Raw genomic sequence first — 15,000 nt, 5'->3', positions numbered from 1 at the left:
ATTCTAATTTTCTGTAACGTACCACAGGCAACCCAGTGCATGCTTCACGGAAGCATCTCCTTGCATTATAATGTAGCATTCATATTTTAATGATATGGAAATACCTGGAACAAAAAAGTTCCATTCCCAAGGGGTCTGAATTGGGTACAACATTGAGTTAGCTGACTAGGTCAATAGACCACTTCGGAAAATACCATAATATTCTTTGTTTGTCCCCCCAAATTTTGCATAAGCATTGTTTCCACTTTCTCTTGGGACTTACAATGGTCCCAAGAGAAAACAAAAACAATGCTTATTCAAAATTTGGGGGTCAAACAAAGAGTATTATTGTATTTTCCGAAGTGGCCTATAGAGGCCACAATTCTCAAAATTGACATGACAAATCGAAGTTGTTGTTCCGGTCGCATGAAATTTCATGGTCATTTTCTAACATAAAAACCTTTTCATTTTTTGGGATAAAAAGGTTCTTTTGTAAGCCTAGGAGGTTCTTATATGCAGGGGTTTGCTGTATTGTGGGTTCAGTTGTGTCACCATGACTACCCCATTTGTATATTTACCAGGTAACAATTAAGGCGGAAATAGCCGCTTATAACCATAAACCATTTTCTTTCTTAATCCCAGCCTGCCCAATCAATGAAAATCAATATTAAGAGGAAGATTAAAGTGACTTGACTATGGACTTTCGTCGATTTTCATCGATCATAAATAATTGGCTGCCAATTACAATTGATCAATAGATATCAATAGCAATTAAGAGATCTTCAATTGTGACTATCGATTTTCAGCCATTAATAAGACAAATTTATATAAATCGATTGATGATTATCGATTATATCGATTTTATAGTGTAGTAATCGATGACTTATTATCACTGGTTGGGTATGCCGGGCTTAATATATATCTTGCAATAACCGGTTCTTGATAACAAAGAAATCTAGTGTTATGCAATGGTTAATGCAGTATTGTATAACAGAACAGTCAGAGATGCTCTGCTAAATAAGTCTTATGAAGCAAAATATTTCTACAGTATGAACAACATTAGCAAAAAAAAAGCTAACTAAAAACCAGAAAAAAATCTGGCAATCATTGGGTATCTATTGTCACTGACAATTTAAAATCCAGTGGAGTACTTCACAGCTAAGGTTATGGGCAAGGAGAAGGGGAAGGGGAAAGATAATAAAAATAATAAGGTATAATGAGAACCATTTTAGGATGCCCAGCAGCCTACCAAAAACATTAACAAAAACATGCAATAATTGTAAAGCCTATTTGGATGTTAAGACAATTTTTTCTTATTTTATACTTTCACCTTTAGTTTTTGCAAATGAGTGATACATATAATTACAGTATATCTAAAGAATTATTTGTGGATTACTTTCTGTTGAGCTCTAGTATTTCACAAGTAATGAAAATAAAACCCACGTATATGGCATTTGTGAAAGTCTTCAAATTGCATGAGTGCAACCAAGATTTCTTTGAAAACCCTTGGGATTTAATGAAGAAAATACAAAGGCATTACTAACCAAATCCTTCACAAGTGTGACTTAACATTAAGAGGAACAACAACAACAATGTTTTCTTTACCATTAGGAGTTCTTAAGTTATAATTTAACTCAGCTACAACACAAACACTATCAATTCTTGAGACAGGAATGAAAGCTGCCACTGATTCAGCTTCAAATGAGGGCAGACACACTTGAATTGGTAAACCAAAATAAAACCTTGCATGTGGATGAACTTTATACCAGTGAACACAAGCAAAGGTGTATGGGAGGTCCAAAGTTGCACCATTAGAGGACTGGACAGTCACAGTGTGTTTGAAGAAGTATTGTATAATCCCTGCAAAAGAAAGAAAAAATATTGGTATGGTAGGTACATTATTTTGATAAGAACTAATAGGCTACACTGTATCATTTTCTAGTTTGGTTTCCCTTACAAATCACTTTTGTGCCAATGAATTACATGTATTTATAACAGTTCTAAAAAAGAGAAATGAGCCTGTCTACCTGGACTTTCAAAACTGTATTTTTTCACAATTAATATGACTTAAATTTACTGATGTGATAGTACTGTCAATAATGGTCACAAACCTGCAAGTTTATGACTTTGTTACTTCAACAGTGAAAAAAAAAACCTATTTAGAATATATTATAATGACACTGTTCGTGCATTTCTTCACCTTTAATCAAAAGTAAACTACACTGTAACAATATTCCCAATCCAAAGGTTCAAAAGAAAATAAACTAGACAATATAAAAGTAAACGTAAAATCAAAACAAACAAAAAGAACATGCACTTTGATATGATAAAGGTTCAAGAATAAAAGAAATAATTCAGAAACCTTCTTTGATAGGTTTTCAATCATACTTTTATTGTACAAAGCATGCAAGACTAGAGAGCAGTACCGCGCACCGGTGGCTCAGTTGGTTAAGCACCGGGCTGTCACGCGGGAGGTCGTGAGTTCAACTCCGGCCGGACCAACACTCAGGGTCTTTAAATAACTGAGGAGAAAGTGCTGTCTTTGTAATGACATCTGCAAATGATTAGACTTTCAAGTCTTCTCGGATAAGGACAATAAACCGGAGGTCCCGTCTCACAAACCTTGTTCACATATAACTCTGTGGGACGTTAAAGAACCCACACACTATTCGAAAAGAGTAGGGGACGTGGTTCCCGGTGTTGTGGTCTATCTTCATCACTTACATCATCACTCATCTTGGGTTGTGAGGGTTCAGTGGGCTCATAAATGGACTGATAGCGGCTGCCATCGGCGCCCTTAGTATGCTGATGTCGGAGCCCACTGCAAAAAAAAATGCTATGTAAATAGGACACGTATGTTTGTCCTATCAATCAATCGCGACATTACTTACTTACTTACATAATACCTTCACTTATCACAGAAACCCACCTGGCCTTAGATCTTCTGAAGTTGTGTCTAATCCACTGGAACCATACCATCGAGCCATTATACAAGTAGATCGTTCACTTCGTGAATACCTGGAGTCAAGTTTCTGTTCGTACAGCTGCAGCTGAGAGAACTGGCAACACAATTTGGGAACATAAACAATACAATCTTCTTTATGCAGAAAAGTGTACATTTTTGTCAAGGATTCAACTTCATTATCACTCATGTAAATTTCCTTGACTGGAGACGACACTCGAATGAAATGGTTGTCAAGGAAAGACAAATGAAAAAGGTCTGTTCCAGTACTAGCTTTAAGCTGGATACTCTTTCTGTACTCATCTGGCGTCATTGCCTTCTTCTTTGTCATTGCCAATGAGCCACTGTCTACAGACACTAACATCTCTTTAAATCCAACAAACTCAATTGGCCAAGACATGTTCCTTACTTGCTGCCGCTCAATAAATTTCCTCATAAGTTGCACTTCAATCTGGTGGTTGTTCACATGCATAGCACCCAAAATGCCATTGTAACGTTCAAACGAAAAACACCAGAAGCCATAGACAGGACCAAAGTCAAGAATGCATTCACATAAATGGCAATGAAGATGCATGTTTGGCGTCACAACAGATGTACCATACAAGTCTTCAACAGTTCTGCAAAACTTGACGAGGAGCTCATCTGCAAGTTTTACTTCAGAAGTGTTGATAACTGTTGAACACAGTATGTGACAAGCCTTCACAAATAATTTCCAGCATTGGAGATGTCTATCTGGTAAAACGTCCTTTAGAGCAAAGGTTGAAAATACCAATGCCCAGTTCTTAAACTGGTCAGCAGTAAAGCCTTTAAAGCTGGATGCAATCTTTGATGGAATTCTTCCAATACTAGAAGGAACTTTGAGCTTGTTTACTCGCTTTTGAAGCACTTTAAAGTCTTTTTCATCCAGCAAGTTTAACTCCTTCCACACCTTAAGCATTTTTCTTGTTGTGCCCAGCATCAAGTTGTGCATAGGATCAATGACAACAAAAGAAATAAAATCAAAATATGGAAGGTAAATCAAGGATGAGAATCGCACACCATAGGCACTCTCCTTTGTGTCACGTCCTTTCTTTGATGTTACTGTGTTTCGTACCCTCCATACATGCTCTCTATGCTCAGTGTTAGTACGCAAATTCCAGCTATCTCGATCGAATCCTGAGAAATCTTGTTTCTCTCCAAATGATCATCTATGAAACTCCTTGATACACTTGTTGCAACCTTTTCTTGCAGAGAATCCTAAGAAACCACAAAGTTTGCGAGATGCAGGAATGTCACAGCTGACACAAAGTACAGCTAGCTGACAAAATTTGGGTCCAGTTGAGGGGCAATCCAACCAAACGCCATCCCAGAAGTCCAATAGCTCATTCACCAGAGGGTCCAAAAATGGATTCACATCTCTGCTTGGTTCCTGTGGGCCAGGAATAATCCCTACAACTGCAATGTTTTCTTCTTTATTTCTTTCCTGTGGTGGCAAGTTCAGAAAACTTAAATAAATCACCCCAACACTGTATACAGAATCCTTGTATGGCTGAAACCAATCAAGATTCAACATACATCCGAAAGTGTTAGGGGCATCAAAGAAAGGCTCTCCTTTTCCATTCTTGAAATTTTTCCAGACCCTTCCATCATACACATCTCCAAGAAGGTTGATATCCCGAGGGTGCTTTTTATACTGCTCACATTTATCAGCAAATCCAGGCCGTTTAAGGAATTCTTGAAGGGTTTTCTTCACTGAACGGTAGCAGAAAACCCTCTTTGCTTTTAAAGTCAGCTCTCCATGTTTTGAACGTGTAGTTTTAAATAGAGATGCTCCACATGGTTTTCTCTGAGCTCTTTGTGGATGGCGTGGAAACTCTACAAAACTGCAACGCTCACCCTTCTTTCTTCCATTTACCAGAGTACGTACACATTCCTCAGATTTATAACATGAACTGCACTTTGGACAAACAATGAACTTTTCAAAGTCATCCCTATTTACTCCTAAAAAGTTCCTTACCATATACAGTGACTTAGGCAGCAGGTCTGATATTAGTTTGAGTTTACTACAATGAAGCAACCTTGAGAAAAGTTCCAGCAGCCTTTTCAAAAAACAAAACAAAGTGCTCACTGCAGCATCTGGTAAGTTATGCATGATTTTTAAAGTCATAATGAAAATAATTACAAGTTTGATGAGTGAAGTGCTCAATAAAGATGATTTCTTGGATAGCACAGACTCATTCTCATTAGCAGCATTATCCTCATCAGATGACGTCATCAGGTTTTCAAACTGCAATTCTGCCTCATCATCAGTTTCTTCCTGGGACAAATGTTCAATAAAAGATGTTCAATAACTAAACTAGAAACTAAAAAATGCATAATTTATGACCCAAATATTTTGCTGTCCTTAATTAATATTTTAACTTGGGCCAGGGTCTGAAATTAATTTTCTTCTTTAAAAGAAACCAAATGGTGACTAACCAAACAATTTTAGGTTGCCAGACTAATTTTGGTTGACAAATTTTACCCTTGTTTTATTTTTTTCATCCACATTCAAATAGCAACGGATCTTGACAAAAATAATTATTATGAGCATGACTTCAGTCACGTTAGACACCATTTTTTTCTTCTACACTGTACACTATGTTTTTATCCAAACCAGCTATACTTCTATTGAGGTAAGTTCGAATCATTCTCAATTCATACTGTAGCTTCCATAATACATACAAGGGCATACACTGTACATATATTCTCCACATACAAATTTTGTGACTGGTTTTGCATTGACTTGATGAGTTAAAAGGAAATGCACTCAAGTCAAACATCAGCAGCCAATCACAATAATTTATATAGTAAATTAAAGCTATACTTAAAGCCAAACTGTAACCAGAGCTAAAAATCAAAAGAGCAAAATTGACTTTGGATGTATCAACTATTGCAGCTGTGCAAGAACCATCAATATATGAAACATCCTTCTTTAAAATCAATCAATAAAGAAATAAGTAAATGTAAGGTTGACTTACATAAAAGTCTTCCACACTGTCTGTTGACTCGGCAGCAGAATTACAATCATCCACTGACACATCTAACATAAAAATTAATAAATAGGAAATAAATTCTCACATTCTAGTCAAATCATTTTGAGTGAACAAGAGGGACCAAATGTTTTGATTCCGGAGTCGCCATCTCACATGCACTCAACCTTCCGTTATTACTAGCAAAAAATTATTATAAGCACTTATACATACACCGCAGATAATAATTTTATTCAGATATTAAAGCTTTGACAATCAATGAAACTCAGATGACAATCAATGCTCACCCATATTAAAGAATACAATGATGCTGATAATTGGTGAATAATTTAATTTGTTATTTTTTGTGATTTCGATGGTCATTGATTATTGAACGCCATCCTCACTTGATTAAATCATTCAAAGAATAAAATCGATTCTGCAATTGATTGCGACTTTAGGTCCATCAAATTGTTTCACTGCTTTCAGTTTTTATAATTTCAACAAGTAGCAGTGGCACTTCCAAGACTTTTCAGTTTGGGGGTGCAGGGATGGCGCAGTGGTGAGAGCACTCGTCTCCCACCAATGTGGCCCTGGTTCCATTCCTAGAGTCATGCGTTTAGTTTGTTGGTTCTCTACTCTGCACCAAGAGGTTTTCTCCGGGTACTCTCGTTTCCCCCCCCCCCCCCCCCCCCCCAAAAAAAAAGGAACAAAAAATTAATTTCAGTTTATGGTATCCTCAATTAGTGCTCCAGCACTAAAACAACTAGACACCTAAAGTTCCTTTCCTTTGCTTTCCAGAGACAGTAACTTTCTTGTATGTTTTTGTTTACCAGGTTTATACAATGTATCAGGCAAAATTAATGAATGAAACCAATACATGCAATCGAAAAGATTTTAATCTTTTTCCATCAGTCTGACTAGTGAAAACCCTCAGCTGCAGTACCAAAATATACTCTCTACATGGTAATTCTAATTACTTTCATTGTCTACCTGCATGATAATTCATGTATACTTAGAAAGCAGAAAACTCAAGCTTATATATGCTGATGAAAAGCTTACCGAGGTCTTCTGGATTTTCAGTGGAAAGCCCAGCAAATTTTGCAGGGGATTCAGGGTATTCATCACTTGAATAGTGAAATTCCAGGTCACTTGAATCAGAATGGAAATCGATATCTTGCCTTTGCAATACATTGGGTGTATCTATAAGCGAAAAATAAGCTTAATGTTAAATCTGGTTAAATACAGCCGCAGCTTTTATAGATGGGAGAGCAGATCAAACACAAACAACACTTTGTTGATCAATATAAGACATGCGCTTTACCTGTTATCACTGTTGTCTTCCTTCGTTTGTGTGCATTGTAAGTCCGGATTGAGACTAAACGATCACAATGTTCGCACAATCGCTTTTTCGTTGTCGAACTATGTGCACTTTTATGATTTGTGGGAGACTTGTTACATGTAGGAGCCATTAATCACTTTTCTAAGTTACACTGTAGATGACATCGAGAAGAAAAGTTGGAATAAACAGAGGTAGGGAGGCCTGGCTACATAGCTGAAGCGGCAGCTTTGAATGATGGGCTTGTGGCGGGAAATCAATGGTATTACGGATTTATCACGAAACCGTATTTTTCAGTTAAGCGTGCTCCTATCGTAGTCTTGTTTGATTTCGCAAACATGTCTCAAACTTTCAGCTCGTTAAACCGCGGTAGAGCTAGCAATTTTTATTCAGCGCCTTCAACTCCGACCTGTTCGAGCAGTTCAAGTTCGAGAGCAAGTTCTATTAACAACAGATTGAATCAATCTTCGTCAAGTTCTGCTAACCGGTCTAGCGACTCTACTCCATTGTCCTCACGAGAGAACCGGGAAACGATGCAACAAGTAATCGCTGGTCTTGCAGCCTGCCAAAGAACCGTAGAGGAACTTCTACAGTCCGTGAAAAGTTCAAACGAGCGGATCGAAAAGCTGACAGACAAAGTAAATGCCCTTGACGACAAAGTGAAGACTTTATCACGCACCGATCTGGAAGACGCTGATGAGTCTAGCAGTGGTAATGGACGCGCAAAAAAGAGAAAGAGGCCTAAATCATCTCTTGTCGTTCAAGTAAGTATACTTGTTATCGTAATGAATGGCTCAGTAACTTCGAAACACCGGAAACCGGTGTTGGGTCACGCTGCACGCAATCAGTCTCATTGATTCCAACTTAGATCGTTCCAACTTAAAATGAAAGGTTTACCGCTAAGCCGACATGATCGCGTCGTTGAGTAAAAATGGTAAATGATTACATTTTCAAGGCTTTAGGGCTAAAATCTGTTTTAGATCTTAAAACGTAAGTTAAAAATTCAAATCTGTGATCCTTTGGCGTTGTTACCCAGGTGAGAAATTTTTTTTGATTAAAAATGCAGCTGACACTTTTGTTATGGAAGCACAGCCTAAATCTTGGTTTCCATAAGATCGCAAACGATCGCGGATTGCAGATCTCAAAAGATTGCAAAGAAGGTTTTCATATGATCGCAAACAGTCGCAAAGCAAAGTTTTTATTGCACATTTTAGTCGGAGGAAATATAGAGAGCTTAGGCGCGCGATGATGGCAACCGGAAGTCAACTGTTTTGCTGTTTAACTTGTCTTCACACCACCTCATTTCTATTGTTAAGTATTTTTTGACTAGTAGAGGACCTAGTAGAGACGATTAGTTTGAGAACGTGGGAGAGACCACTGACCAGGCATGCGAAACGTTCACTTCCTGTTTCTGTACGTTTTATGTTAGAGCAGCGCCAAACGGTCGCGGAAGCTTTTGTTTCTAGAAAACGTGACTGTGATTGCCGCATCTCATGGGATGCGTTTCTACAGTTGAGCCCAAGTCTTAAAAGTCTGGCTTTCGGGTCAACACAAGAAGTTCTTATCGAAGGTCATTGTGATTTCTTGCTTCTTGGCTGTTTCTTTCGTTTTTTTCGAGTAATGGTATATGGATGTGTTAAAGTTTCGTCATACTTTCCAGGTGTCAGTTTTTTTTATAACGTTCTTGTTTTGCCAGTATTTATGCTATGACAATGACATAAACATCATTTTGATGCTTCTTGGATGTAGTTTTGAATTAAAAAAGCGTTCTTTTTTTTTAACCTTAATTTTTTCTACATTAGGTTCTCAAACCAAACGCACGTAGTCCTATTCTAACAATGATTATTCTGATTTTTTCAAGCTATCGATTTTGAGGTAAATTATTTTCAACCAGCGGTGTCTGCGATTTTCTATATATTGCGGTTTTCCTTTGTTATTTTCCATCATTGTTGTCGCCCTCCGATAATTCGTTTTCTCTAAAAACTCCGAGTGTCGACATTGTTCTCAACCTGTTGAAAAAGTCGAAGAAAAGAAAACCACTGAACTTGACAAGATCCCTAGTAAGTTATTAAAAATGGCAGCTAGTATTGTTGCACCCTCACTAACAGACATACTCACAAAATCAATCCTCACGGGAATCTATCCAACTGAATGGAAATTGGCTACGGTGACATCGATCTTTACAAAAGGCTTAAAATCAGACCTAGATAATTATCGCCTGATCTCCGTTATCCCGCTAGCCTCAAAAGTGCTTGGAAAACTTGTCTATGACCAACTTTATCATTACCTAAAATGATAATAAACTGCTATCAACTTACCAGTCAGGGTTGCGTTCCTTACATAGAACCCTCAAAGCTTTGCTTGTGAGCCGACAAATAGCGGGTATGTTAACATCGACAATGGCTTCCTGAATGGAGTCGTTTTCATTGACCTTAAAAAGCTATTCGACACCATCGACCATGAAATCATTTTCCGCATGATCTCATACTTTGGGGCCGACCAGGCAACTATCATTTGGTTTCAATCGCGCCTACACAATCGGACCCAAAGATGTAATGTAAATGGAAGATTGTCATCTCCTCGCATTATTACTTGTGGGGTTCCGCAAGGCAGCATATTAAGTCCCTTCCTTTTTTTATTGTATATTATAGTTCTTACTAATTGACTCCGCGAGGCTTCCCTGAGAATGTTCGCTGACGATACCAATATAACCCTAACTGCAAAAACTCTCTAGCAATAGCTCCTGAACTTATCAAACCTGTGACGAGACCTTAAAAAAATAACAACCTCAAATGTACGCAACTATTGAGGGCTGCTTTCCATTCAACGACCGTAGTTTGTCTTCTGAGAAAAACGTAAATTCTGGATAGGAACTTATTAATAATTTTCTCGCATTTCGCGCGCTAAATCTCTTACTCTTCTGACTTCTATATATCTGGTCGAATGTTGACTCGCATGCCTCGTTTCTGCGCGCTCTGAAACGAACACTACTGCAATGAAGGCTGAACTGTAAAAACAGCCATATTAAGCCTATGAAAGTAAATATGCGTTTGTTTTGCATTTGCATTGCTTCGTTCTGAGTGACTGGCCAGCAAAATTCGCGCAACTTCCTCAACGATCCGCGATTGTCTGCGATCATATGAAAAACGAGTCTTAACTGAACCAAGTCTACTTTACAAACGTAGTTTACGGAGCCAAAGTTAATAGAGTAAGGATAACACACGCTTTTCCATGAATTAATTTTGCCTCGTTATCAGTTTACAACATTTTTCTCAGTTTCACAGCTTGTATTTGGTCGTCTGTTTTTAGGAGGAAGTTCACAAGCTGCACAACAGCAGAGATACCACCAAGCAGTACAGAGGAAAGGAAGTGTGAGTAATTCTTTTAAAAACTTGAACCATTGTTCAATCGGCAGGTAATTTTTTAAGTAGCTTACGTTCATACTATATTTCAACATAACGTTCTCATCACTCTCCGTATTCTTATTCCGGAATAGGGTCAATCGAACGCACCCTTAGGGCCGATTTACACGGCACGATTTTTGTCGCATGCGACAAGCTCACGACGGGCCTACATGTACGACATGACTTACAATTGCCGCAGCGTTTTAAAACATGTTTTAAAATGCTACGACATTTTTCCTGACGTACACAACAATTGTAAGTCATGTCGCGGGCCTGTCGTAAGCCGTTGTCGCATGCGACAAAAATCGTACCGTGTAAATCGGCCGTTAGGTTACTCTCGACTCTTGTACGTTTTCGGGTACCGGCATCAACTCTTCTGTTTTCCCGCCAAGTAATCGACTCTTGCGCGCTGTCGGTTAATTTAATGTCATTTGGCCCAGCGTTTTTGTTCTTTGAGCAGTAATTTAAAAAAATTCCAACCAAATAACCTGCACAGTTAGAAAGAAATCCTTGCATAGGTGCGTTATAATCTTCTCTCAATCATCACAACTTGATTACGCACTCTGAATTTCCAGCTCATTCAATAGTTTTACAGTATGTAACAGGCACTACATGAAATGAAATATAAATTAATGGGAAAGGGGTAAGAAAAATAGGTTTCCTCGATTGTCTCCCCAAAATAAAAATTGTCAATATTTTGTTTCGTACGGAAATATTTCCTACGCCGCTGGTACTGTACTGTAGACAATCTAATACTTTTTTCACCATTGTAGGGTCAGCAGTGTTCACAACAAAAAGGTCACTCAGCTTATTGTAGAAGAGCTTTGTCGCCAACCGGGAAGAGGATTTGCCAGAGCTGTTGTTGAAAGTAGGTAACAATGCAGCATACAGTACAGCAAGTCTGCAAAGTTCAATCACTATTGTAAACTTGAAAAAATGACACCTACTTGGACTAACAAATTCCTTGTTTCTTTGCAGAAACAGCCAAAAAGTACCATGAACACATCCGCAGAAGTGCCTTGGGAAAAATTACTGACGAGATTAGAATGAAGAAGAGAATAAACCTTAGAAAAGAGAGGGTAAGCGATATTTTTACATCTGTCCGCGCACGAAAAGAACTCTACAAAGTTACTCATTCCGTCTGCCCATGACGTAACTATTACTTTATCCTACACATTAGGGCACATGCTGTCAAGTTCAAACATGACATTTATTTGCCGTTTTTTTTATAGTGCATTTTTTTGTTTCGTTTGAAAAGCTTTCCTCTTTCCTGTGAAACATATCAATACTCCTTTTCTTACGGTACATGTATATACGTATATTTATCCAAACCGTCTTTACATCCTTCTATAACTACGTCATCTTAGTCAATCCGTACTAAAGACAAGCTTTCCTTTTTTGCCATAGAAATACGAAAGGAGAAAGTGCCAGGTAAAGGATGAAAAGGAGGCCCACGCCTTTTCAAAATTGACGAAAGAACACATGTCTACGGACGATGATGCTAACAGTAGTGAAGGTGAAGAGGGATGGGTTTCAAGGCCCCCTAGTTACAGAAGTCAATTGCTGACTCACTTTCTAAACAAGTAAGTAATACTGAAAAATACAATAAAAAGGAAAACGAAAAGTCCTGTATCAACTTAACTATTGAGAAGAATTGCAAACAGTAGAAATAGTAGTAATAGGCCATTCTCACAACACTCGCTGCGCTACGGTTACCTGGCTATCCCAGACAATTTCTACATAGTAAAACGATCAAGCGAAATACAGAAAATGCTTTTTAAAGAATACCAGTAGGCGCAAAACTCTGGAATGAGAAGATATATACGTGATTATTTCCAAGGTAATGTCCAAGGGATAACAGCTTTTAATTTAAAATTTTATTTATTGTTATTCTTTACTTATTGTAAACGTCTTCTGCGTTTAAATATGAATAATTAATATAATTTTCAGCAGTGAATATAAGAATTCGGTGTTATATTCACCGCGCTACCCGATAAGGCTTGACTCTGAGGCCAAGAGGGCGAGAGGAATAATTGTTTTAGTAAAATCCAACTAGCTGGTCAAAAAAATATCGAGACAAAACATCTTTCGCTAGTTAAAGCTAGACTTTAATCCTTTTCTGCGACCAAAACATTACAAATATGGCCGGCGCTTTCGCTACTGGTGGGCTATAACAAATAGCCTATTAGTAGCTCAACCAATCAGAACGCAGCATTGACAATAGACCACTAGTTGGATTTTACTAATCAGCATTAGTATATACTAAAACAGTGGATAGCATTGAACTCGCGCGCTGATTGGCTCGTCAAACTCCGGATATCCTGTGCTATTTACCTGCGAGCAACTCAGGAAAAAATGGCGTCCCGATTTGCATCCGTGACAAGTGAAGAAAACATCCAAATTAATTTTTTGTGGTGTATATTATCTCACTGTTTTGTATATACTAAAACAACTATTCACCCCAGTGCCTAGATTGGCTCTAGCTTGCTTAAGTTAAGAAAATATAAAGATTGTTGTTGTTGTTGTTTTTGTTAGGCTTCTTAAACAACTTTATTCTGCAGGCTAATTTCGTTATCGTTGCTGTGGTCATATGAACGTATTTCTCTTTTCTTTAGACTCGATAAGAGATACCAAAAAGCTGAGAGCTCAGTAAACAAGCGATGGAAGAGAACAAACGCAAGACAAGGGGAGAAATCGGAAAAAGAGCCTCCAAACGGTACGCCCAAGTGGGCACTTTCCGATGAGTGGAAGGCCCTCCTTGAACAAAGAAAGGAGGAGGCGCAGAGGTATGTTAAATGTTTCATGCACTTGACTACTGAAAACAAAAAAAAAGATAAAAGGACGTCGATATATATCTTATCTAGCCGGCCGGCCGGCCTTCGACGTTCTTTTTCCATAAATCTCTCTTCAAAAACAGGAAAGTGGCATGATTTATTTATCGACTATGGCTTCTATTAGAAATTAATTAAACAAACAATGCACAAAACAACAAAAAATATAAGTCGAATTTGATTTGCGCTCTAGTTAACAATTTAAAATAACTTCATTATGGTTCAATGAGTTAAACAACGTCAACTTTCATTGGCAGAAACGATGCAGATTCGAAGAGGAGGAAGATGACAACATGAGGGAAGAGGAAGCGGAAGATGGCGAAAGTTCAGGAGAGGATACTGAATGGGAAGAGACAGAAAATTAGCCTAGTTTTACTAGGGTTCATTGCACATTTCACAAAGAGATAGGAAATTAGATTTGTTAATTTTTCATTGTATGATTTCACAAAGACATGGAACGTTAGGCTTCTTGTAATAGGTGCAGTTTGTTTCTTAAAAAAAAAGACATTTAGGTTTCTCCTTTCATCATGTTTATAATAAGATTTTGAAATGATGGTAAATTAGGTTGAATACAACATTACAGTTGGATTTCTATATTTCATGATGTTTCTGTGACGAAAGGTGCTATTTGATATAAATAAAGCAAAATATTTCATTCATTTAAAAAACTTGCTTATCTTCTACATTCATAGTTTAGGCAATGCGCTCTTTTCTCTTTTTCTAAGGCCCCGTTCAGATTAGGTGCCCGTTACCAGGAACGGGTACTTGTCTGAACACGCATTCTTCAGTTCCCTAGCTTTCTCCCCTGCTTCCCTGCGTTTCAGTCACGACAACGGTGGCCGGTGCAAAGTGGACGAAGAAAGAAATAATTGCATTGTTAGAACTGGGGTGTCTGAACAACTTCCAGTTTAGTGCCCGGACAAGGTGTGGTTGAACGGTCATCTAGTCTCAACGGGCCTAACACCTCTCTCGCTACATCTACACGGCCTTGAACATCCTTTATCCCTCTATTTAGGTCCCAAGATTCCATTTATATTTCGGATTGTGGGAGGTTGGGTAACATTATAATGTCTATATTACATTTGAGAATAAAAAGCAGTGTCCTGAATGCAAGGAGTAAAAACAAAAAAAATATGAGTCCGGAACACAGTAGGCGCTCCCAGTATATATCCTTCTTTTCGCAGTATATACTGATATGAACCCTGAACTATAAGGAATCCACCAAAGAGTATTAGAATCCGTATACATACCTGCTATACAATTCCAGTATACCTTATGACTCACACAGTATACATAATGTATACTGACATGTATACTGAAATATAAGGAATTATGCTACATATGTATACGGTCCTGCTATTTTCTTGGCATACCCTGACGTATACTGGTTATTATACAGACCTTGCACATCCTTATACTTACCGTATACCACAATGTATACTGACTGTATACGCCCCAAGTAAGGGTCCGTATACAGCATATTTTACGCAGTGAA

At 38.0% G+C, this 15,000-nt stretch overlaps 1 protein-coding gene and 1 pseudogene across 1 annotated transcript; one reads left to right on the top strand and one right to left on the bottom strand.

The window, feature by feature from the left end:
- Nucleotides 1-880: 880 nt before the first annotated feature.
- Nucleotides 881-7,403, bottom strand: LOC138053557 (uncharacterized; annotated as a pseudogene).
- A 205-nt stretch (nt 7,404-7,608) lies between these two features.
- On the top strand, nt 7,609-13,632 carry LOC138053556 (uncharacterized). Its single transcript, XM_068900177.1, has 6 exons — nt 7,609-8,034; nt 10,580-10,641; nt 11,448-11,542; nt 11,653-11,753; nt 12,082-12,257; nt 13,290-13,632. Exons 1-6 carry the CDS (start codon nt 7,609-7,611, stop codon nt 13,630-13,632), a joined length of 1,203 nt encoding a protein of 400 aa, XP_068756278.1.
- Nucleotides 13,633-15,000: the final 1,368 nt, after the last annotated feature.

Source organism: Montipora capricornis, chromosome 6 (genome assembly GCF_036669925.1).
Source record: "Montipora capricornis isolate CH-2021 chromosome 6, ASM3666992v2, whole genome shotgun sequence".
NCBI lineage: Eukaryota > Metazoa > Cnidaria > Anthozoa > Scleractinia > Acroporidae > Montipora > Montipora capricornis.
This window is presented reverse-complemented; position numbering and strand designations above follow the sequence as displayed.